At 46.0% G+C, this 26,722-nt stretch overlaps 2 protein-coding genes across 3 annotated transcripts in view; one reads left to right on the top strand and one right to left on the bottom strand.

Moving 5' to 3' along the window:
- Nucleotides 1–26,722, top strand: part of HEMGN (hemogen) — a 79,100-nt gene that overhangs the window by 10,634 nt on the left and 41,744 nt on the right. The gene's annotated exons all lie outside the window — the stretch shown is intronic.
- ANP32B (acidic nuclear phosphoprotein 32 family member B) lies at nucleotides 572–25,460 on the bottom strand. Its single transcript, XM_044779159.2, has 7 exons — nucleotides 25,032–25,460; nucleotides 15,872–16,021; nucleotides 12,222–12,344; nucleotides 6,586–6,775; nucleotides 4,140–4,264; nucleotides 2,559–2,628; nucleotides 572–1,024 (listed from the first exon to the last, which is right to left on the bottom strand). Exons 1-7 carry the CDS (start codon nucleotides 25,083–25,085, stop codon nucleotides 957–959), a joined length of 780 nt encoding a protein of 259 aa, XP_044635094.1. The 5' UTR covers nucleotides 25,086–25,460; the 3' UTR covers nucleotides 572–956.

Consider the following 26,722-nt stretch of genomic DNA (forward strand, 5'->3'; position numbering starts at 1 on the left):
TCACAGACTATCAGTGCTGCAAGAGACTTCAGAAGCCATTTGGTCACACCCCCTCAATTTTCCAGACTGAGGTGACCCAAAGGTCAACAAAAGGTCACACGGGAAATCAGCAGCAGAGCCAGAACTAGAATTCAGTTCTCTCCGGACTCGGGGTAAAATCTTTTCCTTTATACTACCCTCTTTTCCTAAGTCATCTATTATTTGAATCGAACATTACTTTCATGGGTTCCAGAGCAATGAATTTCAAACATTATTTTTAAAAAATCTGCCTCACTCCCACCGCCATCAAACATGAAGATTAGATTTAAACACTAAACATCCTACACACTTGTGCATTTCCCCTCAACAACCACTAATATAAAAACGCCAAAGAAACCATTCTTTAGTGTGTTTTAACATGAGCTTACAATTAAAAGTCTAGTTTAAAAATGTAAGCATACAACTAGGCTTTACCAAAGAGGAACGTGTTTATTTCACTTAAATTCTTAAAAATATTTTTTTGGCAGTTGTCACATAAAATGTCCTAATGTAAAAAAATTTCATTAAAAAGAAAAGCATGAAAAAACAGACCCAAAATGTTAAGATTTTATTTACAAAGCTTCTTTGTTGTACAGAAAGTAAAAATGCTGTTACAATCTCGGTGTAACTGGTAGCCACAGACAGCTGACTCGCCAATCACAGCTATCCACGCCACAGCAAGAGTCTGACACGAAAACCTAACAACGCTTATAATTTTGTTGGGGTGAAGTCCCCAAACTTGGTGGTGGATTTCCAAGAGGGACTAAACAGAGGGAGGCGGAATGTCACAGGAACTATTCTTTGGCTCTTTGGGTGGGTGGGTGTCCTGGGGTTTGTATCACAGCTACCTTTTTTTAATTATTATTAAACAGCTACCAAATCCATGAGCAGTCCAACCAATACTGAACAGTTCTCTTTTCTGCAGGTTATTTGGGGTCTTAATCATCTTCTCCTTCATCATCTGTTTCTCTCTTCCTCTTTTCACCTTTCCCGCTTTCTTCCTCCTCTGTACAATAACAAAAATCCACTTTGAGACAACTGGAAAGGCATTTTGCCTAAGTTATTGCTAACGGAGGTAAACAACAATGAATGTTCTGATGGTTGGGAGATTTAAAAAATGTAAGCTTGATTAGATCAACAGGTTGTTAATTAAGAGGTATAAATTTATAAAAGCATAAATAGTGGCCATGGAACCAAGAAGGGCAAAATGCACAGCAGCGCCTCAAATCACAGCAAAGGTAACCCAGTTTTCTCAATTTGAAGTGGCTGTCTCCCAGATGTTTCTTATTTTCCTTATACTTGCTAGTCCTGACAATTAGACATCGGCAGTTATTACAATGCATAGCAAGGACTCTGGAGTGAGCGAGCTGTCTCGGAGCCAGGCTCACTAACGAGTGACCATGGGCCACTGAACCTCTTGAAGCCTAGTCCCTCGTCCGTAAAATGGGGACAATGGTACTGACTTCATGAAAGTTATTCTGAAGATGAAGTGAGACAACACGAAGCAGTCAGCCTGGAACACGCCAGGACTCAGACGACAGCAAGTTCATATCAACCAAGCAGGGACTTCTTCGAATCCTTGGTATGCGGGACAGAGACCTACACATCACTCTGTTTTTTCAACTAGTAAAAATTTCTGGCTATTTCAACGAAATTGACTAAATCTGCACTCAATTATGTTCCAAAAAGCTCCTTGAAGGCAGGGACCAGGTCCTAACCATTGTTTTAGCCATGTAAATTTAGTCCAATGCCTGGCACAGAGAACAGGTGCTGAGAAAGTATGAATCAATGGGAAAGCACAGGAAGCAGCCTGGTACTCTGAAACCTATACAAGTGGGAGAAGCTGTTCTTTCAATGAATAATAAATAAGTAGATGTTTCACTGGTTTTTGTTGTGGTGGGGAAAGGAATAACACTGATAAAATTGGAAAGGTGCTATTTATATATATCCTGCAAAATCTACAATCCAATAGTAAGACTTTTCTTTTTTTTCTTTTTTTTTTTTTGAGGAAGATTAGCCCTGAGCTAACATCTGCTGCCAATCCTTTTCTTTTTATTGAGGAAGACTGGCCCTGAGCTAACATCTGTGCCCATCTTCCTCTACTTTATATGTGGGATGCCCACCACAGCATGGCTTGCCAAGCGGTGCCATGTCTGTACCCGGGATCCAAACCGGTGAACCCGGGGCCGCCGAAGCGGAATGTGTGAAGTTAACCACTGTGCCACCAGGCTTTTGTTAATGAAAGAATTCCAAAACAGAAATCTCATGCCTGGCAGTAACCCAAATGACAGGGTCTAAAAACACATTTCAAGTGTGGGGACTGAGGACCAAGCCGCCCGCACTCACATAGGCATTATTAATCGCTGTAGAGCAGGCGAGCTGCACCAGCACAGACACACTGACAGGCCTTGTTAGACCTGTGAAGATCACCAGGCCCAAGGGCCTTTTATTTTCTCCTGAGTGGTTTCAAATTCTAAATTAATGGATATTTCCCCCTGATTTTTAACTGAGGAGAACCAAAGTGCATGCATCCAACCCACCTTCATCCTCATCCTCATCCTCATCATCTTCATCGTCATCAACTTCTCCATCATGTCCAAATTCTTCCTCCTAAAGAATGGTAAATAGCACGCCATTATTACATTAATTCTGCCAAGCTGAGAAGTACAAAGAAAACTATAATTTGCCAGTAATTGTAACAATCCATCAAGGAGAAAACTGTTATGTTGTTTTCATCTACTTTGATGTACTGGGATCTGCTGATTTTTCTTATAAGCTTAATTTAAAATTTTCTTTTAAAAAAGTGCTCTTCTTTTTTTTGTTTGTGTTTTTTTTTTTTTCAAGATTTTATTTTTCCTTTTTATCCCCATACATGGTACATAGTTGTATATTTCTAGTTGTGGGTCCTTCTAGTTGTGGTGTGTGGGACGCTGCCTCAGCGTGGCCTGACAAGCAGTACCATGTCTGTGCCCAGGATTCGAACTGGCGAAACCCTAGGCCACCAAAGCAGAGTTCGCGAACTTAACCACTCGGCCACAGGGCTGGCCCCAAAAAGTGCTTTTCAAGCCAGCCCTGATGGCACAGTGGTTAAAGTTCGGTGTGCTGTGCTTTGGTTCCTGGGCTCAGAACGACACCACTTGTCTGTCAGTAGCCATGCTGTGGTGGTGGTTCACACAAAAGAACAAGAAGAACTTACAACTATCCACAACTAGGTACTGGGGCTTTCGGGGGGAAGAAAAGAAAAAGGAGGAAGATTGGCAACAGGTGTTAGCTTAGGGTGACTCTTCCCCTGGAAAAATACCTGCTTTTCAAAAGTAAACATTTTATTTGCCAGATATGTTTAATTAGTATACAACTTATGATGGATAATTCAAGAAATGATTTTAAAATCTTGAATTTCAAAGCAAGTTTGGACAAAGATTTCTATATTCCCATTCTTATAAAATCTTCCTTCCAGAACTTATTTCATTAAACACCTATGAGATTATACAAATACCCAGCCTTACTTTTGTACTACAAAAGAACATGCTTTTTGATGCCATCTAATTTTCTTTGCCTGTTTTCACAAACCTCCTTGCGGGTCAGAGTTAAGTCCCCCCTTCTCCTGTCCTGCGGTGCTGGGCTCCTCAGAGACGCTGCTTCACCAGGCGTCTCATAAACTAGACCAGCTGCTCGTGCAGGCAGGACCATGTTCTTAGTTAACTTTGCATCCAACTCTTTAGCACAGCAGAGAAAGTACTTACTGAATGCAGCTGATACACAAGAACAAGTTCAGACGTGGCAAACAGACCCTCCCTTCAATGCAACAAAGGGACAGACAGACACGTCAGTTCTCAGCGTCTCCAGTTCTCTCACCCTCTGCATGAATACTCAACTACTGCTTCCTCCCAAAGTTAAAGGATCAAAACTCAGTTTGCAGAGCCAAGCCCTGTGTCTAGTTAGCATTCAGCAAGCATTCCAGTTAGTATTTACCAAAAGGGGGACAAGAGCTAAATCAACCAGACTGACATCAGTTTATTCACAAGTATACTAATTTCTTCAGAGGCCTTTTCCTTCTTTTTTCTTTTTTTGAAATCCACACTTTCGCTGTAACTACAAATGGGTAGCAGAGTTGCACTCACCTCCCCACTGACTTCATCTTCGTCCTCTTCCCCTTCTCCATCTTCGTCTTCATCTTCATCCTCTTCGTCATCAAACTCTTCCTCCTCACCATCCTCATCCTCTTCGTCCTCCTCATCTTCTCCTTCTGAAAACGGTCCACATGGAATTCATTAACTACTTTGCTGTCCACAGGCCACCCCTGGGAAGGTGCCAGGGAGCTCTGGGTTGGTGCACAGGACGAACACTGGGCCACACCAATGTCAGCAGAAACCACCACGAAGCACCATCACCCTCCTTCTCCTGAGCTGCTGCAGCTCAGTTCCTCTGTTCAAGAGTCCCACAAAGCTGAAGGCCAGGCGTCCTGGCGGGCTGGATGTCCACTACCATACGTACTGCTGGGATGATACAATGGCTGGGACTCGCTTCAGAATTAGGCAGGGGCAAGTGGCTGAGGGAGTGCATGTATAAAACAAGATCAGCCATGGACCAGGAAGTGCTCAAGTTCAATGACAGGAACGTGAAAGTTAGTTTTACTATTATTTCTACCTTTGTCTATGACTGAAATTTTCCATAGTAAAAAGCTACCAATAAATCAAATTAAGCTCCTTCGCTGAGGTAAGGGTACCACCACAAAACCAGCTGCTCCAATCAGGAACCTGGGGACCCCATCAGAGGTGGCAGGCAGGTGTGCACACCCGGGACAGGCAGGGTGATGGAGGCCACCGCCCCCTGCGTCTCCATACGTGGCGCAGGCCCCCAGGCGAGCAGTCCCTGCCTCTCCCACTCCACGAGCTCACTGCGCTCTCCTGCCTCGGCACGCTCTTCCTGTATTCTCAACGGGGCTCACACTGACTCAACCTTCCAGTCTCAGTTCAACAGCACTTCCTCAGGCCGACTTGCTGGCCCTCCCATTCTCAGCTCACATGCTCGCACACAAGCACCTGATGCTGCTCCTCTCCTGCACACTTTGCTCACTTGGGAATATTTTAGTTATGATCATTTAACATTTCTCTTCTTAGTAGACACTGAGCTCCAAGAGGACAGGAACCACGTTTGTTTTCTTTTCTTTCAAAACTATTGTCCACAGTGCCTAGCACAAAAGCAATGCTCCGGTGTTTGTGCCTGACTGCCCTTCGCTCCCAGGAGCTGCCCTCTGCCCTCCAAGGAGTCTCCACAGGCTCCTGCACACGCAGCCATTCGACCTGTCCAAGGGGAGCCTGAACAGCCAAGAGGGATGAACGGTTTTCAGGAGTGAGTGAGTGATAGAAACATCTGGAACAAGGGAGGCATCCTACTCTGTGTTCACTTTACCGTATGCTGTGGCCTTGTCCCAAATCTGCCACAAAATGAATGTGCAATTTTCCAGATTACTACACCATTAATCACACGCAAGCTGCCTGATGTTTCTCCTCCTCCACTTTTCTCAACCATTTCTATCCTGTATTTTTATTTTTAAAGAAAAGAGATATTTAAAATAGTGCTTCAAATACAGTAATACCACCAATTCCAGCAACATCAGGAATTACAGGAGAATAAGTTTTCTTCATTTTGATGTGAAAACTGATCACTCGGCTTCCTCTAAGCCACTCCGAGGCCAGAAACCATTCATCCTAAGAGTGACTCAGAGTCAACGAGTCACTGTGTAAGGAAAGCACGAGCTAATTCCGGAGGGATATTTTGGGTAGAAAATATACAAAGATTCTTAAAGATAACTAGATATAAAAAACCTTGATCAATGTCAAAAATAAAAACTCTATTTGAATTCCATATTAGGGCCAGAGCTTATTTTCCTTACTAATGAGAAATGGAATGTATCATATAGTACTTTAAAATCATTACCTTCTTATCTCTGGTCATATACCGAAGGCAGGAAACCTATTTTATTCCTATTAGGATACAATGAACATGTACCAAGTACCTATTAAGTGTGAATAAGGAGATAAAAGACAATCTCTACCCAAGAAGAAGCATAGTTGGAAGGAACGAGAATAGCAGAGTGCGACAAGTGCTAGGAGAGAGGTTAGCAAGGGGATGAGCCAGCACGCACAGGGACCTACCCTAGCCCACTGGTGTCTGGAAATGCTCCCTGGAAGTGGTGCCAAGGCTAAGCTTGTAAGGATAAGTAGGCAGTAAGCGAGAAAAGGAGCATCTAGGAGGAAGGCAGGAGACGACGTCCTTTTAGTAAACTGTAAACCACAAGTACTTCAATGGGTTGGAGCAGCCTATGGTCTCTAGGCTCCGAATTCAAGACTAATTAGCTGACGAACCATTTTTATTTTGAATCATTTGAAGGCTTCAGTGTCCCAAGACCTTATCAAAATTAAACAGAGGTCCTCGCTCCAAATTTAATGAAATGCCCACATGCATGGATGTAAATTATTTCTCTCAATAGCAAGAACATTCAGTAGCTTTCTCAGGACCTCTGAAAGGCAGAAATTAGGCTCACTGGATGTTGCGCCCACTCACCTTCATCCTCCTCTTCTTCGTCCACACCGTCCACCTCGGCATCCGAGTCGGGGGCTTCCTGATCCTCTCGGTCATAGCCATCCAGGTAGGTCAGCTGGGGCAGGAGCTTGAAGACACTCTCTCGGTAGTCATTCAGGTTAGTAACCTCACAGTTAAACAGATCCAGGCTTTTCAGACAGTCCAACTTTTTCTGAAGAAAGGGATCAAAAAACACACCTCCTAAACCAAAGGAACATACGCAACAAAACCCATCTCCTGAAGAGGTAAAACTCTAGGCTCTACATTCAATCAACTGCCACCCACTCAGCCCTGTGCACAGGACAACACTGCAAGCCTCTCTCTGTCAGGCCTTCCCTCCCACATCTACCCTCTCGGAGAACTGTCTTTTCCTGGCAGCATTAGTAGTCTTAAATATGAATTTCAAATAATGTTTATTAAGACTGGATCTTTTCACAGTATGAGACAAACAGTGCTTAATAAAGTTGGTTCAAAGCTAAGTGTGAACACTTGAGTAATCAAACGGCCAGTAAGAACGTGCTGGTGTCAAGCACTGTCTTCATGCGCTAGGGTGGCCGTATGAGGGGCATCAATCCATCTCAAGGTGCCTGAGACCCCTCCTTGGAGACAGAGATGTGCCAGGCTGGAGACTGGAATATAACACAGCACCAAGTGTGGTGGTGTGCAAACTTTACGGGGAGACTGGCTGGCGCAAAGGAGGGGGCTCAGAGTTCAAACTTCAGAAGCAGGAAGCACTATCCCGTGTTCTTTTTTAATTCTTTTGGAAAAGATGGACACTATTACCAGACCCTTCTGGTATAAAATTCTTCTGATTTACCGTACCTTGAAATGTTGTTGCATTATCTCCTTTGTTTGGAACCTCAGTTTCATCTATCTAAAACAGTTAAGATCTAAACACCTGGCGCAAGAGATTCTGAGCAGCCAATGGGGATAGGAAAATGTGTATTTTACATTTTACTCAGATCTTCATGTTATTACATCAATGTACTATTATTTCAATCCTACATCTATTAAGTTTTGATTAAAGGTGAATTAAGAGACTGGGAGGGCAGAGGTAGTGTTAGAGACAAATAAGGAGAAAGCAACAGGAGGGAGAGCAGACCCTCACAGGGAGGGGAAGAGGGGACCCCTTTTATAAAGAGTGAACACAAACGTGCAGCGCTATGCGGCCTGGTGCCTCGTAGAATAGAGGCAACGAGCCCGGAGGGCATATGACTACACAGCTTCACAGATCGAACTTTTGATGGTTCTGAAGCAAGAGAAAAAGCTTGGTAACCTCTAAGGAAGTAGTACTAAAAAAAAAAAGGAAGAAAAAAAGGGGTGCCAGCCCTGTGGTGTAGTGTTTAAGTTTGTGTGCTGTTTCGACAGCCTGGGGTTCCCCAGTTTGAATCCCAGGCACGGACCTACACACCACTCATCAAGCTATGCTGGGGCATTCCACATAGAAAATAGAGGAAGACTGGCAACAGGTGTTAGCTCAGGGCCAATCTTGCTCACCAAAAAAATTTCATATCTCCGTATGAAGTAAGTCGCAAAAAATGTTGGTGTTTAAAGGCTCTGAGGCTTTATTGGGAAAGCTATTTCAACATTCACAAGGAGCTGGGAAGAAATGCAGATGAAACAAAAACAGTCTCCAGGATTTAGGGTATCTGTGTAATTCTGGGGAATTACAAAATGATTTGAAAATCTTCACGCTAAAGCAGGGCTTGGCAAACGATGGTCTGCTGGCCCATTCTGGCCCGCTGATTGTTTTCATAAATTAAGTTTTCCTGGAACAGCCACATTCACTGGTTTACGTATGATGTGTGGCTTCTTTCGTGCTACAAGGGTAAGGCTGAGCGTTGTGACGGATTGGCTGGCCTATGAAGCCTAAAAGATCCACTCCCTGGTCCTTTAGAAGGAAGGCTGCTGAGCCCGCACTCACAGCCTCTATCCTCCTGATCAAGGAGGAAGTTCCCACACCTGCTCTGTCCTCACTGCGCAGTCCTCGGAACACAGAGCAGGGTCACAGCGACAGGCAAATGCGCCCCTCGAAACACAAATGCACAATGACCCAAGAGTTTGTGGATCAAATCATGTGCGCATCAAAGTCAGTCCCCTGAGGTCTTAAGAAGGCTGTCCCCAGCCTTCTCATCATGGGGGAACTGCTTTCATGTTGTGTAGCTTTCAGATTATGTTCCCTCCCAGGTATGGTTGCTTGCCAAAGAGGGAAAAAATGCTGAAAAAAACACCACCCCAGACAACTAGCTAGCATACTGGAACTCTAATCTCTTCATAAAAAGGTCGACTCTATACCAGCGAAGACAGAACAGCAAGTAAATTTAGGCAGCCTTCTCAAAGCGGCTCAGTAAAAAACTCTTTGCTCTAGGGAATGAACCATTTGTTTCTCAAAATTACTCCCTAGGAATGGAGGCCCAAACACGTGCCCAACCCCCGATCCTCAGTGCTCTCGGGCGCCCCAGGCCCCTCCTCTTGCTCTGTCAACTATCCCAGGACACAGGGCCTCCAAGGCCCTCCTGTTTCCGAGACTCTCTGAGTCTGTGAGACTTCTGGCTACTTTGTGAGAAAGGACCCATTATGAATCATTTGGACATTCCAAACAATATACCAGAAAATGAAGTGAAAGCAAACAACAACAAAATCCCAAATAACTGCAGTACTCTAGAACTGTGTAAAGTAGTAAAATTGTGCTTTAAGGCCCAAAATACACGACACACAGATTAGATTATTCAGGATTCCAATGTAATGTGTAAATACTGTTAAAAAAGAAAATAAAAAAATTACAACTCTACCATACCAGAAATTTGGCCTAAAACTAATAGGCTAGCCATAATAAACATTAAACATTTTATTAACAATAATTTTGCTTGCCTTCTTAGAATTTAGAAGGGCTTTGGGGGATGGTTTGGATGGCCCAGGTCTCTTAAAAAAGGTGTCCAAGGACGTTTGAATTGATGCCTTCTTTGTCTCTCGATTAATGTCCCTGTAGCAAGCAGAGGCATTCACAATCATTGCATTGACTATAAGCACTGGGCTCAACGTAGACGGTGTTCAAGATGTACGCGGTTAATGAGGATGAGGATGGCGTTTCTCCCCGCTGAATACTTTCAGAAGCCAAAATGGACCCAACGTCTCCCCCCTTCACCTTCGCCTACGGTTTTATTTTACTCTAAGTTGTAACTTCAGGAGACCCACCCGGCACCCCCAGGAATCTGAAGAGCAAGCTCAGGAGAATGGCAGGAGCTCTGTCTTTCCAGATAGCCCTGGGTGTGCAGCGCTGTGGCCCTGTCACTGGCTGGCCAAGTGTGTGACTCTGGACAAGGGATTCAGCCTCTCCCAAGCCTCAGCTTCCTCACATGTAACAAGGGCCATGCTATTTCTATCCACTTTGCAGTAATGTTTTGAGGATTACTAATGAGATAACATACACAAAGCATCCTCTACAGTGTACAGTACATAAGAGATCCTCCAAAAATGGTAAATACAATAATAATTTCTCATTCTTCACCGTCCCAGGAGCACTGAGACTTTCACGGCCACCAAAGGGCCCTCATATGTCATTGACCAGGTCAGGAACACCCAAGCAAACAACTCCCAGACAACGTTTGCTTCTGCCCTGCCTGCATGCCGGACACTGACCAAGGCTTCTGACGAAACATCAAGAGGACTTGGGTTGCCATGAGAATTAGGCAACAGCCAGTGATCTAGCATGGAAATACTACGTGGCAGGTTGTTCTCAAAAAAAGAGGTTCCAATGCTTACAGTGACCCTGATTTGACAGGCCTGTCATTCACACATAATAAAGGCTTAGTGTAGCCCGTCTGACTGGGAGATCCTCATCACTTAGCTTGGTGCTCCTGTTGGAACTGCCAGCTAGGTCAATTAGGGTATGGAAAAAATTTGTAGGTAAAAAGAGAACAGGTCCTAAGGGCAGTGGAGAGAATGGTGGACTTGGTTTTGAAACCCTACTCTGCCATTTATCCTGTGGCTGCTGAGTATTTAAGCTTTCGGAACTTGGTTTCCTATCTCTGCAAGGAGGACCGTCATTCTCTCTTCTCTACGTTACACGAGGATACAGTGGGCAAATGTTAATATCCCCGAATACAGCAAAACTTGATGTTCGCTTCAACACTGGATATGGGAATTGGTTTGGAGGAAAAAAATAGAACTAGAAAAATGAGGGAGCTCAAGTATCTGGGTATACCTAAAACAGAAAAAATGGGCAAAATTAAGACAGCAAAGGTGAGAAGGAGGCTCCAAACATTTCTGGGAAACGAGTTAAACAAGGTACACTTCATGAAACATAAAAGGGACTCAGTAAAAGGTCATTAAATCTACAGTGGAACAGAGCCTCAATTATTGGTTAGGAGGAAAAGATCCTATAGTTCTGGCAGGAAATCCTCTTCATAACAAGAAGTCACAATTTAATTCTATCTTCCCTTAAAATACCAACAGAGCTTTCTGTAGAGCTGATGTGAAATCCAAATACTGACTATATTGTGACATCAGAAGAGCAGAGAAAGATGCCCTTCCTCTTGGGCTCTGCTCTTCTGGATCCTGAAAGACAGCTCCTATCTGCAGCACAGCCCTCTCCCCGTTAATGCTTGCAAGTTAAGTCACATGGAAATACTATGTATACCAGTAAAAAACAGAAAGAAACCACAGGCTTCTTTGGGTAGTAGACAACAAGGTTGAGTTCCAAGAGCCTTAGTAAATGGAATTCTACCTCCATGCCAAATTTGTTGAATGTCATATTCAGGGAAATCAGTCATTTAACAAACTTGAATTCAGACACATTTTCAGGTGGCTGCCCACAGCCCGTGTTACCCCTGCCTGCAGAAGCTCTTTTCTGGCCACTGCGACTTCTGCATGGACTGGCCCTCCATTAGCACAGCTCCCAACTTACAAAGCAAAGTAAGCGCATTACCTTATTTTATTCTCAGAACTCCTAAGTGAGGCAAGTAAGGCAGGGATTATTATCTTCCCTGCTTCATAAAGGAGGAAACTGAGGCCCAGAGAGAAGAAGCAATTTGCCCAAGGTCACACAGCAAGTCTAAAACCAATTGGCACTTGCTTAACTTTCCATAGCTTATCCCAGTAGGTAAGACTGAGGAGGATTTGGGGGTTCCCATGCAAAACTTTAGGCAACAGTGATGCAGCTAGAACACAAGATCATGAATTAGAAGATCCAAAACATACTGGAGCTGTCCTTGGACTGTTCCATTTATAATTCAGATATGCCACGCAATATAAATAGCTTTTTCTGTAAAAGTATAAAAGTACAGAAAAGCCTGGCTAGTCTAGAGAAAAAATTTTCAGATAGATGTTTAAGGTTAAGGTTTTCAACATATGAAATTTAAAAAGGACAAAAAAGAAAAGAAAAGAATTCCCCTTTGAAGGAAGCCACAATAATCAGGCAGAGAGAGCAAAGCCACAGGAACACACATAACCAGACAAGCCCTCATCTTTAAAACTGGGCTCCTTCTAGAAAAAGCATTATAATAAAAAACCACCACTTTCTCAATCAATGATTATTTCCAATCATTCCCCTCACTATAAAGAAATATGAAAATGAAAATGACCAATAAGTCCTGGTTTCTAAATTCTCAATTACTTACCAGAGGTTCCAAGGTGCTGATGTCTTTCAGTTTATTTCCACTTAAGTTTAGATGTGTGAGATTTGGAAGTTTTTCTGCTAACATGTCCAGACCTCCAAAGATTCTATTGTCACTGAGCTCAAGCTGGAAGAGAAAATGCACACAGGGCGGGCACACGCACGCACACACACACACACACACAGAGAAACACATATCATTAAGGTGTTCTAAATAGCACATATAGTATTCAAATACTTATCAAAATTCAATGATCTCTGTTTTTATTAGGGTATGTATTCATTTTGTTTGATTAAATCCAAATAAGCAGTTTACAGATCCTAGCACATTTTGGGCAAGGGAGAGAGACACGATAGGATGAAAAGAGTTGTGTTTTTTTAACTAGCTGCTAATTATAACAGTTTGCTCAAGAACTGGCCCCTAAAATCAGTGAATACATTTTCTCACCTAAAAAGTGGGTCAAAGCAAATTAGAATTCTTTGAGAAGTTGTAATACTCTATACCTGCCAGAAAGGGTAAATGGCCCATGCATTCTAAGCAGCCTACTCTGTGTGCCAAGCAAAGCTTGCAATGCCCATTTGAAACCTCATCTGGTTGTGTACAGTGCTGACACACTGTGGGCTTGCACATCTGGAAGCCTCTGAAGGCTATAGGAGTGGTGCAGGCCACAAACAAGCCCTTGTGCTCCATGACTTCAGGAAAGGGAGGGGGGCACCAGCTTTGAGGGTTGACGAAACCAACTCCCAGGAGGCCACTCCTTGCATAAACCTGGCAGTAGCCTTTGCAAGAACCTGCTCTAATTTCTTAGCTGCAGGTCAAGAAGCATGGCGAGTGGGGTGCCCAGGAAGGGCTAAGCCTTCACCACAGAGTACTAGAATCTCAGAGGGAAAGAAACTGGATCCTGGAAAAATAAGATGGTCGAGAGCATCCAATTCAAACTTTTCATTTTGCAGATGAGAAAACTTAGGCCAAACAGCTGATTTCAATTCTCTATTTTAAGTGCCAAGAACAGGGGTAACAGTATCTAACCCGTACATAGTACTTAAATGCCAGGCACTGTTCAAGCACTAGAAACACATGAGCTCATCAATCTCACAATAACCCGATGGGGTAGGTGGAATTATTGCCCCTATTTACAGATGAGTAAGATGAACTACAGAGACGATGTCACTTGCCCCAGAGCACACAGCTGTTACAGCGGAGGACCTATGATCTGAAGCCAGGCAGGCTAGCTTCAGAAGAATCCATGTGCTCCCTATCATGCTATATATGTGGAATAGCATGAAAACTTCATGTTATTTAGTCTTTGGCATGCAATGAAATGAACTGCATAATGCAGAATAGAGGAACTTTTAAATAAATATTCGTTGAGAGAATAGGTTAAAAAACAACTCAACTGTACTGAAATGTAACACTTCAAAACATTTTTTCCTTCCAGTGGGATATTCCAGTCAAATATCTAGTCATGGTCTAGATTTAAAAATACAAGACTATAATCAACAAAGACTCAAGCGTTAGTTTCACTGAAATTTTAGTAAGTCAAAATAAAAAGAGACTATTTCCCTTGGCTGATTAGAATAGCACAAATATTCAATATTCACATCCTTCCGACATGAACATCTTAGGGAGTAGAGATAAGACAATCCGCCAAAGCATTTAGTGGCATATTTATTTTGAAATGAAATCAATGTGTAAATTTAGGAAAGCTCTGACATTTATACACTAAAATTCCTTTCAGAACCTGCTTCTTGTTAAAAAACAATCTGTGCTCTAGGGTAGGGAGAAAATCAAGTCCATATCAGCAATGAGAACATCCAAACTGCCTTTAGGTTTGGTGGACAGATCTCTGTTCATCCCTCACTAACCCTACCAAGTAAGCGACCAACAAGACTCCCGAGGGAGTGATAAAGCCTCTAGATAGACAGTCACCGAGACACTGACTTTCTCAGCAGGGGTGACCACACAGATCACAGTAATTCAGGAAAACGTATCAGGACGTTAGGAAAACAGAACAGAAAACACATAATAGGGATAAGCTAACGTCAAGTTTATGTAGATAGACGCTAAAAAGCCACCCATCAGTTGTCTAGTGGGCTAATCAGGGCCTCTGATGTCACTGATAATGCATGCAAACACAAAAGGGTTACACTTGAACCTCTAAAGTAGATACTTATCAGAAGACAGGGAAAAGATGACAAATTTATTCATTTACTTATTTATGTTTTTAAAGATTGGCAGCTGAGCTAACATCTGGTGCCAATCTTCTTTATTTTTCTTCTTCTCCCGAAAGCCCCCCAGTACATAGTTGTATATTCCAGTTGTGAGTGACTCTGGCTGTGCCATGTGGGACACCGCCTCAGCATGGCCTGATGAGCTGTGCCACATCCGTGCCCGGGATCCAAACGGGAGAAACCCTGGGCCGTGGAAGCGGAGCCTGCGAACTTAACCTCAGCCACGGGGCCGGCCCCCTACAAATTTAAATATAACAGATTCTTTCTGATAGGAAACAAGGTCACCCTGAAACTCATGCCAACTGCCCGAGCATTTATTACCTAAATGCGGCAAATAAGTAAAAATCACTTGTGATTTTTAATTGATTTACTTAACCAAAAACCAAGTCCCTCCCAGAACTCAAGCAAGATACAGGAACAGCCTACCTACCCTTGGCCTAAATTTGATTACAGATTTCTTTCTGTGTACCTTTCTTTAGATAAAGGTTCAAGTTAAATTCCCTAATAAAGCGAATACCCAAAGAGCGGAGAATTCTGCAACGCTTACATGACCACGTCCTTTTCATATGTAATGGAAAAGGTACTGGGCTAGGCAACAGGAAATACGGGCTCTAGCTTTGGCTCTACCGCGAACTACTTTTGCGGGTGGCTTTAGGCAAATTATTATACCTTTCTGGGTCTCCTGCTATGCCCATAAAATAAGGGGCTAGGCTAGAAGACCAAAATTTCTTCTACTTCTGACATTCTGGGGTTGACAGTTAAATGCGCAAAGACATGAGAAAACACTTTTTTCTTGCGGTTGTTTTTTCCGGGGAGAATTGGAGGGAGACAGTGATTGGTTTATAATTAGACCAATAAAGCACTATCAATGGGCCGTGAGCTAGGTTAGGGAAATAGAGAAGCTCGGTTACAAAATTTCTTGTAGTCACAACACATTGTAAACTTCCTACTCATTAAGAATTACATAACGGGTTTGAATTATCATAGACCACAAATCCGAAAAGTCTTTAAACTCGCCCTTAACAAACATAAAACGTGGGGAATAGGAGGCGCCCGTGGTTCCTAAACCAGAGCTTACTAAGAACAAAGTGTAGTTAATAACAACAAATTTATAACAATTAGCAAGGGATAAATTAGTCACAAAATAATTATTCTTCATATCTACTATTTATTGAGCATCTAACATGTATTATTTCCAAACATCATAGCAATTCTGCAAGCTCAGGTGGTAGCACCAGTTTACAGGTGGGGAAACTGAGTCTTAGATGAAAGAACCTGCAGAAGATCACCCATCAGGGAACGACAGAGCTAGAATTCAATCCCAGATCTGCCCAGGACACCAAATGCTTCCTTAAAGGTAAAATCATCTATTTTTCCCTTCCCAGGATGGTTCTCTTTTATCGTTAAAGAAAAAGTACTTACCTTTTTCAATTTAGGTAGTTTGGGGAGATTTGAAACTGAAATCAAGCCTACATTTATTAGACTGAGGAACTCTAAGTTCACAAATTCAGCTGTTAAGCCCTCAATTTTCCCATCGTTTGATTTGCAATTGTCCAAGACAAGTTCTCGAACCTGTGGATGACAAAGGACGGGACGGGGGGGACAAGTTTAAAAAAAAAATACAGAAAACAAAGACAAAGCAAAAACTCCAACCATAAATACCCAGCAAAAACACCCACATATAGGGGCAGTCTCTGCTTAGACCTAGCTCACAGTTATAAATAAATTAAAAGGAGTAAGCCTTTAGTAACAATATACTAATAGGTATCAAGGGTGGAATATTATACCGTGGTGGTATAAAGATTTAAACTCTGCTTTCCAGAGGCAGAAACCACAGCTGAGATGTGAGTGAAGAAATCATATCCCCCTTATTTCTTTTGCCCAAGTCTGCTCCCCGAGGGGCAGCTTTACCAACTGCAAACGCAGAAGAGCCGAGTCCAGCTGCAGGCCCAGCAGGCTGACACAGGAAGAGAGGAAAACTTCGCTTTTCCTATCAAGATCATTAAGAGATTCTGGTGACAGGTTTCTGCACTACACATTTCCACTTCTAGTTTTATTAATCTTTACTAAAATTATCTTGACACGAGGAAGAAATCAAGATGCAAAAGGCCTTAATTCAAAACAATGATCAATTTGGGTTACACATGGGAAAGACATTTCTAGTGGATAGAACTACTGGATATTAAATGAGGTTGCTTTTTCAGGCCAGAAAACCTCCTTCTTTGGAGGTCCTAAGATTCAGAATTCAAATCCAGCCAAGGGGATCACCTCTGAAGATGCTGAATGTTGATTATTTAATAAACAGGCTACTATATGAGTATCTACCCTGATAATCCCTATTGCCATTCTTGCTTTGTGGTTGACTCTGAGATTTGCAACTTTTTAACATGTTTTGATCAATTTAGAGTAATGCAAATTATAGTTTTAACTGCCAAAGGCATTCATGCAGCAAATCTATCACGTTTAACAGCATTAATGAAGCTTGTACGTGGGAGGGAGATGCTGATGGGTCTCAAACAAGGAAAGGAGCGAGGAACGTCTGCATCCTCCCATACAGAATCCAAGGATACTACTCTAGTCATCGCCATCACTCACGGAGAACCTACTCGTCATTCCTTGCACCACCACACACTCCCCCTACTTACAGAGAAAGGTTTAGAGAGTGAGTGATGCCCACAACGCCAGAACTTCTTCACTACTTCTCACTACCCTACTTCCGCTTCAGAAGCCCTGGTTTCAGGATGCGTGCAGCCCATTATACCTTTTACTTCTTTCTTTCCTCCCTTCTGCTTTTCCCTAGATATCTCTGCCATTCTTCCCTCTTCTGATGAAAACCAGCACATCTGAAAATTTAAGAGGCCAACTCAGGAGCGCTGGGCTCTGGAGACAGACGCCTGGGGTCAAACCCTGGCTCTGCCACTTACAACCTGTGTGACCTTGGGCAAGTCACTTAACCTCTCTGTGCCTCACATCCCTCATCTGTGGAGAGGAGGTAACAGTATCCACCTCACAGAGTTGTTGTAGAGAGCAGCGTTGGGGACACAGTAAATGCTGAGAAAGGAACCTGTGGGGAAAGGGAGTAGGGGTGTGACAGGGACCTTTACTGTTTACTTTATTCCTATGTGTACTAAGTTTTTTACAAGTCTGTGCTTCTTTTGTATTAAAAAAAAAAAGTAATACCAACAAACCATGAAAAAAAAAGTCAACTGTCCCTGCCCACTCACCTAAGTAGTCTACTGCAGCACAGCTAGAATGTTTCCATTTGGTTTGGGGCATCTTCTATGCTTAAATACAGCACCACTCGAATGTGCCGAAAGCCAAGTGAGGGGGCACTAGGGAGGTAGCCACGGTGCCTCCCAGATCACCGGCTGAGAGCACCTCTCGGACATTTCTCTCAATTGGTAAAATTCCACTTTAATTAGGGTCATCAAAACTACCACAAAGCATTCAAACGTGAGTTAGAACACGTTTGCTGAACCAAACAGCAGAAAAGGAATCAAGACGAAATTGGGAGAAAAAGGAAGACGCTAACGTAGTTCAAATTTGCAGGTTTAGTTGTTGGGTAAGGAAGATGATGGAGAGGGATGAGGTTCTGGCTTAGAGAAACAGGAATCATGTAGCTAGATGGAAAGAAGGCAGGCAGAGCTTTCCGAGGGAGGAGGTAGTGAGTACCACGAGGGATCCGAGCCCCAGGCTGCCCAGGTGGAGGTGCCCCGGGCGGTCTGGAGCTCAGGGCGGTCTGGGTTATAGTTCTGCATCTGGGAGTCATCAGTGCAGAGGGAGCAGTGGAAGGATGAAACTCCCGGGAAGAAGACCAATCCTGGGGGATCCTGCAAAGGAGACTTGAGAAGAATCACGAGTGGTACCCCCAAAAGTGAAGCGTTCCTTTCAAACACCCAGAAAGACTTATGAAATAAGGCACAAGAAGTTACTGAAAAAAGACTGAAAAAATTAGAAAACAAATGCCCATCAACAAGGGACTCCTTTCCAGGATACACTGTAGGATGACAACCAAACTTAGGGAAGGTCTGTTATTTATGTGCATATCACACATTCACTCTCTCACATGTCAATAAAATTTCTCAGGGAGTGAAAATGAGTGACTGGGAGACTTTTCTATATAACTATTTAGCATCTCAATGATGAGAATATCAATTAAAAAATAAAGGTAAAAAAAGTCACTGCTGGACTTTAAGCTTCACCACACTTCCTGATGGCAGGGTCACGTCTATTTTAGTGACCGCCATATGCCAGTATGAGGAAGAGCCTTTGCAACTGTTGCAGGAGGAAAAATGGCCACAGGGCTCAGAGTACTGCACAGGCTTTGTGGCAGGATGGTGGGGGAATGAGCAGAGGAGGAAACACAGAGAAAACTTAGACAGAAGGGGACCCTACTTTCTGATTATACGCCTAATCACATAATGCAAAGGAGATTAATGTTTGTCACTATCAATATTTTGGTATATTTTTTTCAGTCTTTCTTGCAGATTTTAAATATAGGTGAGATAAAACTATATTACTTAACATACTTTGAAATGACAACTCTGAATACTTTTTAAGTGCTGAAGAAATTAAGGTGTATGCATGTACATAAATAACTTTACAAACCTCCCTATTGAACATTTTTCCAATTTTCCCTATTAAATAATGCCATATCTTTTTATGTAAAATTTCTTCTGTAATTAGGATTGCTTCCTCACAATCTATTGCTAGGTGAAAGAATATGAAAATGAGTCTGTTGAGTTACAAGTTCTTTATTTAAAAGGCAACCAACTCCTCTTTTAACATTTATTACAAAATTCTCTTCCAATTTGACTTTTAATTTTGTGACCTTTCTTGACATATGAAAATTCTAGGTATTTGCATTTATTTTTTTCTTGAGAATACTGTTTTTACCCTAAGGGAAAATATTTTAAAAATAAACACCCCAAAAGAAACAATGACAAGAACAGACAAGCCATAAAAAATACAAATTGGCAGTAAATATAAAGACTGCTCAACTGTAAGCAGTAAAAAATGAATATTAAAAATGAGAGCTATCATTCTACTCTTGTTGGCGGTAGGGCAGCTCTTCCAGTGGAGAACAGAAGGCTGGGATGGGGCCAGGCGTAGGTGAGTTTATAAAGTGGGAGAGCGAGAAATTCGGGGACCTTAATTTCCTCCCTGAGCAGGAGGCACCAGAATTTACTGGGTAATTTACTGGAGTGAGTGGAGCAGAGGGTTGTACGGCTCAGCAGAGACCGCATGTCCCTTGACTTTGCCAGGAAGGCTGAGGATGTAGTAAAAAAAAAAAATGTGCTGCCTCCAGAGCAGAGCTCCAGGGGCAGAGTAAGAGGGCAAGCCACTGGGGAGAAAGCGCAGAGCAGAGCGGGAATCATGGCAGAAAGTGGAGACCATGGGAGGCGCCACCGAGGGCTGTGCCTGAGGAGGACGGGTCTGGAAAGCCCGCCATCAGCAGCCTTCTGGCCTGTTGCAGGCTCCAAGCAGGACGTTGGTGAAAAGCGTTCTCAGGCGTTGTGTGAGCAGCATTCGCGATAACTAAGCCTCCTCTCTCCCCCATTCCTTCCGAGTGGGGAGGGCATCCAGACTGACTTGCAAGGGAGATAACAACTGTAGAGGAGGGTGCAGGGCCAGTGGGCAGGGGAGGGGGTCATATAATCCATGGACTCCCAATCTAGATCCAGAACAAACGAGAGGCTCTAATCAAGCAGAAACGGCCCCAGCTTCTCCTTCATAAGAGGGAGAAACAAATCCGAAACCCTCCCAGCGCCACTATCTAAGGCGGGCCGGCTGGGCAGGAACTTGTACATTTGTGTGCGCAACGTAGGGAGCTGTCTGGTCCAAGATAGAGTTAGCTGGCCTTCTGCTCGAAGACAGATAGTTTAACTTCTGGGGCCAAATCCACTCTTCTTCATCCCTCATCCTCCAATTAAACTAGCTTCTTCTCAAACATGAATTTAAACACTTAAAAACTAAAACCAAAAATCCACACTGTTTCTTATTTAACTCTTGTTTCTGCTTTCTATAGTGATCAGCAAAAACAGCACTGTTTTCTACTAGTTTTTCACTGAAAAGTTGAACACGATTGTAGCCAAGTCACAGGGACTGGAGCTCGCAGCCACAGCGGGGATCCAGGCAATGCTCTTTTCATTCTCTCCAGCTTGCACTCACTTCCCACTACTCTAAAAAAAAAGATCAATTTTACCCAACTGGTTGGGTGACCTTCCCTAATTATAACACTTAAATTGTTATAAGAGGGAGGAAAAAAGGCATGGAGGAATTAAAGGTCATTTTGAGTTATCAATTCTTTTAATTAGGAAAGTAATACATGATTATTGTAGTAAGTGAAATAACCCAAAAACGTAGAAAGAAAAAGTAACTGTTGCCACCCTTGCCAATTTCCATCCTGAGTTAACCAATGTTCCAAACCTTCTACCCTATTACTATTTTAAAAGAATGTTTTCAAAATGACAATAGAACAAACTTATATTAGTTCTTAAGTGTGTTTAGGTGGCAGAACTGTTGGCACCAAGGAAGGAAACACCCATATCCTACTGGCGGGTAGGTAAGGAAGGCACCCATTCTGAAATGCATTTGGCAGAAGATAGACTCCCGTTACAAGATATTCATTTCAGTGCTATTCAAAACAGCAAAAAACCCTTCTAACCACCCAATGGGGATGGTTAAATTATGATCTATGCAGACATTAACAACGAGACTGAAAAATAATAAATAGTGACATGGAAAGATAATTACTGTATTATATATGCAAAAATAAAAGCAACAAGATAGTATGTGCGTTGATAACACATCTGAATTTGGAAAAAATTAAAACATTCTAGTAGACTATACACCAGATGCCTAGATGGTAGAAAGGGGTGTGTGTGTGTGTGTAAGATTTCTGTTTTTTATTTTTGCTTATCTCTATCTACTACTTTTTGGCTTATCTGTATCTAATTTTTCTTCAATGAAGATGTATTATTTACACAAGGGTAAAAAAACCAATTAGTTGCTATGCAACCAATGAGAATATCCCATTGAGCTCAAAATTATATCACAAAAGACAACACCAGATGCCAAAAGTTGGGGAAAAAAATTTAAGAAGGCATAAACTAAGGAAAATCTAAATTTTCTGAACGAGAAGACTCAAACACAGCCAATATCTAAAGCTAGCTGTCCCTTGATTCGTAGTTATTAACGAGGTGCTCCGAACAGAGTGGCGTATTTAGTGTAATGCAAGGATGAGAGCCCCACATAAAGAACAGGCATTTTATCCAGTTTGGGAATATAATTAAATTTGGTTTATAGCTCGCTATTGCATGTCAGTGTCTCTTTTTCAGTGTCTCTTTTTCATCTGATAATACCACCAATTTCTATGGTGTATATGGTATGTTCTAGAACTGTACAACTTGTTCTGAGTGAAGTAACAGACAATATAAATATTTTTATATAAAGTATTTCCTATCCTTGCCTTTAAGATATTTTTGAATGATTACCATTCTTTATGAAGATTATTTTAAAATGCCATCTTTTCTACTGTGAGAACACACTGGATAAAAAAGACGCCATTTTGCACTCGGAAAAAATCGAATTACACTTATCTTTATGAGTCTCCCCTTAGGGAAATGAGCATACCTGTGTTTACAAGGAATAAGGATATAGTAATAGGCAAAGCAAACCTATTATCTTGATCTCATGTACTTAGGCCAAAGACCACAAGAAGGTAAAGTGTTACCAGGGTCTTCTTCAAACCCCAAAATAAAAACAAAAAACATTTATGATCAAACCTCCACTTACCCTCCTCAAACACTTAGATCTCACTTGATGACACTGAGGTCAATCATGGGATACACTATTACGCATTTAACAGCCTCCTATTCATCTTATGACAGGCAGTAGTTCAATGAAGAAAGGGTTCTTCCTGTTTCTCCAAATGACAAAAGCCTGCAGGATCCCAGATCCTTAGCAGGCCAGAGAATAGGGTCTGTTCTCTAGCAGCTGGCCCCACAACACACATAAGGAGCCATGGCACTAGGTGACTTTGGTTTTTTTATTTTTGTTTTGGAAGACTGGCCCTGAGCTAACATCTGTGCCCATCTTCCTCTATTTTACATGTGGGACGCCTGCCACAGCATGGCTTGGTAGGCGGCCCATAGGTGGGCGACGGGTGGGAAGTAACGAACCCTGGGCCGCCAAAGCAGAGCGCGGGAAACTAACCACTTCGCCACCAGGCCAGCCCGGACTTTGGTTTTAAAGGATCCTGGAACTACTCGTTTGCCTTAAGGATGATGCTTTTGTGCAAAACACTTTTTAACACCTCTTTTAAAATTTCTTTCAAATTCTACGGCATTTTTTTCCTGAAAATGCTTCGGTTTTAGGTCAAAGCTTTATTCTCCTAAGAACCTAACTCCCACTGGTCTCAGGCGCCCTCTCGGAGCCCTCGGGGAGTCTTTGCCCCCCAATCTTGGCAGGCTCCCCTGACACTCGCCCAAGGCCCCTAACCTGCACCCGGGCACGGGGGCACCAGGCACCACGCGGTCTGAGGCTTCAGTAGGGAAGGCCTGCTCTCCGTTCACACTGCTTTCCAGGCCCGGCAGGGTGTCGGGACTCAGGTATTGACTCAAGAAGCCAGTGGATTCTGCAGGCTGGCGCGGTCCAAGGCAGAACTCAGCAGCCACTTGTGGCTTTTGAGCACTTGAAATGTGGATAGTGACCTTTTAATTTAATTTTAATTAAATAGCCACAGGGCTCTGGCCTGTCTTTGACAAGAGAGTAAGGCCTAAGTCGATTACTTGAAAAATTAAAACTCTCACATATATCTGTATTTTAAAAAGCAATATTAATTATTTCATATACGAAAAAAATCCCACATAGTGGGAACACCAACCGTTTTATTTCCCAGAGGGAGCAACACTGCTCTTACCGAGTATTTTAAGTGTTTTAGTTCGAGCCCATTCAAAGAACCGAAATTCTCGATTTAAAAGCACTTTGAAGATGCACGTGCTTCTTTTCTTTCGGAAATTTTGGCTAAATTTAATTACTCCACATTCCGCCGGTCTGCAGCCACGAGGCTCCCCAACGCCCGCACGTGGCCCTCACAAAATGTCTGACAGCCGGCCGGCCTCAGCCCCGAACCCGGGACCGAGCGGGGCCACGCCGCGACCTCCAAACCCTCGTGCCCACGGGGGAGACCCTGCTGGACGGATGCCCGCAGGCCGGCAGCCTGGGAGCACGGCGCCCTGACCACGCGGGGGCCTCCCCGGGACAGCCGCGGGCCGGCCAACATGGCCCCGCGCCCGGCCTCGGGAAGCCGCGCGAGTTCGCGGGGAGGGCCGGAGCGGAGGAGAACGAGGCGACTCTTCGAGAGCCGGCCGCCTCACGCCGCAGCGGCCCCGGCCCGCCGCCCTCGAGCACGTGCGGGGGCCGAGGCCCGCCGTCCCCGGAGCCCGGGCCGGCGGAGGGCCGCCTGGCGTTGCCCTTTTAAGAAGGGGGAGGGGACGGCAGCGCCCGAAAGCAGACGAGGCGGCGGCGGCCCCGCGCGCGGCGCCCGCCAGACGAGCCGAGACCCGGCGAGGCGGGGGGGAAAGCGGACCTCGACTCGCCGGGCCGCGGCGGGGCCCCGCGGGCCGGGCCTGCAGGCCGGCTCTCGCGGCGGAGGGGGACGGGCGCCCGCCAACATGGCGCTGTGGCGGCCGCTGGCGCGCGGAGCCGCCGCCCGCCCACACCGAGGGGCCGGCCTCCTGGGCAGGGTCCCCGGGCCCGCCGGGCGGCGCGGGACTAGCGCGAGGCCGCCGCCGCCGCCACGGCCACGGTCGGCCCGGGCCGACCGGCGCCCGCCCTGGGGGCCGGGACTCGGGCAGGCCCGGGGTAGCGAAGGAAATGGGGAAGAAAGTTTTATTTTTAGTCTTGAAAAATGGCGGGAACCGCATCCTTTTTTCAAACTCAGCCCCGGGAGGGGCGGCGGTTGCGCCACCGCCGCCGCCGGGCTCGCCCCTCCCCCGCCCCGCGCGCCAGGCCGCGCCCGCCCGAGCCCCGGCGCCCGAGGGCTGCTCGCCCCCTCCGCGGCGCGAGGGCTCCGAGCCCCAGGGCCCGGCCGGCGCCCAGCGCGAGCCCCGGCCGCAGGAGCCCCCGCCCCGCCCCTCCCGGCGGCCGCGGCGCGCGGAGCCCGGCGGGCCCAGCCGGGATGGCCGCGCGGCTCCCCGGCAGGCCTGGCCTCCGCGCGGCCGCGCATCCCGGGAGGCTGCAAACATGGCTCCCAGCGTTACACAACCCCCGCCGCCCGCCCTCGCCGCCGGCCACACGCACACGCGCCCCGCGCGCCGAGGACCCCGGCGGGCGCGGAGCTCAAAGTTTGCTCTCCCCCACCTTCCCCGGGCGGCCGCGGGGCCCGCGGGCGCCAAAGAGTTAATCCCCGCGCGCTCCCCCCTCCGCGCCCGCCCGCCCGCCCGCCCGCCTTCCCCGTCCGAGCCCGCGAGCTGCGCCCTTCCCCGCGCGGGGCCGGCGAGCCCGGGCCCGGGCCCCGCAGGTGGCCACCATTACGTGCAAGTCATCGGGGGACAGGGCGCCCGTGGGGCCGGCTTACCGCGGCCGGGGTCCGGTTCCGCAGCTCCAGGTGGATCCTCCTCTTCATGTCCATGTTCCCCTCTTCCCCCCTCTTCAAACTTAACTTTCCGCGGCGGGGGCGGAGGGGGGAGAGGCGGCCCGGCCTGCGCGGCGTGGGCCGTCGGAAGGGTCTGCTCGCGGCGGCGGCCGGCGGCGCGGTCCCGGGCGGCGGGCGGCGTGGGGCGGGCGAGCGGAGCCCCCGGAGCCAAGTTACTCACGGGAGCGGAGAGAAACCATGGAGGGAAAGGGGGCTGGAGCGCGGCGCTCGCCTCACTACCGCCGCCCCCGGCCGCGGCCCCGCACTGCGCTTAAACCGGCGACGCGGCGCGGGCGGCTGCTCGGCTCGACTCGGCCCCGCGCGGCGCCGCTCGGCTCGGCGGCCGCGGCGGCTCCAGGGACGGGGCGGGGAGACGCGCGGCGGGAGGGGCGGGGGCGGGGGGACGCCTGCCGCTTCCTCCCTCCCCCGGGTCGCATGTGGGGTGGCTGATGTAAGACCTTCCTAGGGGGCTTGAGGGCTTGAGACTCCCGGGCCCCACCTCGCCGCGCCCCGACGCGGGGCTCCGGGCGGCGCCGGGACGGCCGCGGGGCCCCGAGGGCCGAGGCGGGCCGCGGAGGCTCGCCCCAGCCAGCCCGACGCCCGCGGAGGCAGGAGGCGAGGAGAGCGTGCGGGGCAGGAGCTTTCGTGTTCACCTCCAGCTGCCCGCGCAGCGTGGCGCCGACAGCCGGAGCCCCGCTGTCTCCGCGGCCGGGAGGCGGTGGCGGTGCGGCGGGGACCCCCGTCGGGGCGGGGGCGCGGCGGGCCCGCTCTGTACCGCGTGGCATCGGGCGGAGTCGGCCCCCGCCGGCGGCCGGCGGGGCCGGGGGTAGCCCAGGCCGCTTGCCCAAGCCGCGGAGGAGCCGAGCGTCCGAGTTCAGGAGGATCTCCCTGGTTTTGCAACATCTAAATATAGGCTAGCGAGGCCAGCAATTAGCATTTCTAATGGGGCCTAGGAGTTTTACAGTTTTCCTGCAGACTTTTATCTTATTTATTCCTTAGGGCACCCCTGGGAGCTGGGTAAATTCTTGACGGTCTCCCCTTCGGTGAGGCGTGACAAGTAGCCTTTGTCATGGCCTGGCTCGGAGAGCACCCTGAGAGCCAGGGTTAGAGCCCTAAGTTTGCTTTGCAGACCTCCAGAAAGTGAGGCCACCTTATAGTCAGCGTCAAATAAGTAAATAGGTGATGTCACATCGGCCACCATCTTAACTCTGGTAGAAGAGGAATAGAATAGTTGTTCTAATGGAAGAGTTGTTCTCTATCCAAAGATGGAGAACAACTTATGAATAGAGAAAAACTTAAAATTCTATGCATGAACCCGAGGTTTTCTTAAAGTTAAGAAAGATCCCCCCCTCCCATTTTCCCTCAGTTCATTTAGTGGCAAACAAGACTACTTATATCAATTTTTAAAATATCGAAAGAATTAAAATTTCAAAGCAAAAGGAAGTTTTAGAAGGATTGTGGGAGAAGGCAAAAACTTCCTAGATTGTTGTTTCCTGAATCGCGTATTTAAAACGTTAGTTCTAGCGGACATCTCTGACAGGGGAAATGGTGAGGGAAGTCTTCGGGATGTCACACTAATCTGTAACTATAAGGTTATAGAACCACAGGGCCGTGAGGTGAAGGCCTTTGGGAAA

This window comes from Equus asinus, chromosome 10 (assembly GCF_041296235.1).
Source record: "Equus asinus isolate D_3611 breed Donkey chromosome 10, EquAss-T2T_v2, whole genome shotgun sequence".
Classification (NCBI taxonomy): Eukaryota; Metazoa; Chordata; class Mammalia; order Perissodactyla; family Equidae; genus Equus; species Equus asinus.

Coding starts and splice junctions, on each gene's coding strand:
- ANP32B (XM_044779159.2), bottom strand. CDS start 25,085: ATGGACATGAAGAGGAGGATCCACCTGGAGCTGCGGAACCGGACCCCG. Junction 16,022..25,031: donor GGAACCGGACCCCGGCCGCG/GTAAGCCGGCCC, acceptor TGTCATCCACAG/GTTCGAGAACTTGTCTTGGA. Junction 6,776..12,221: donor TCAGCACCTTGGAACCTCTG/GTAAGTAATTGA, acceptor CCCTTTCTTCAG/AAAAAGTTGGACTGTCTGAA.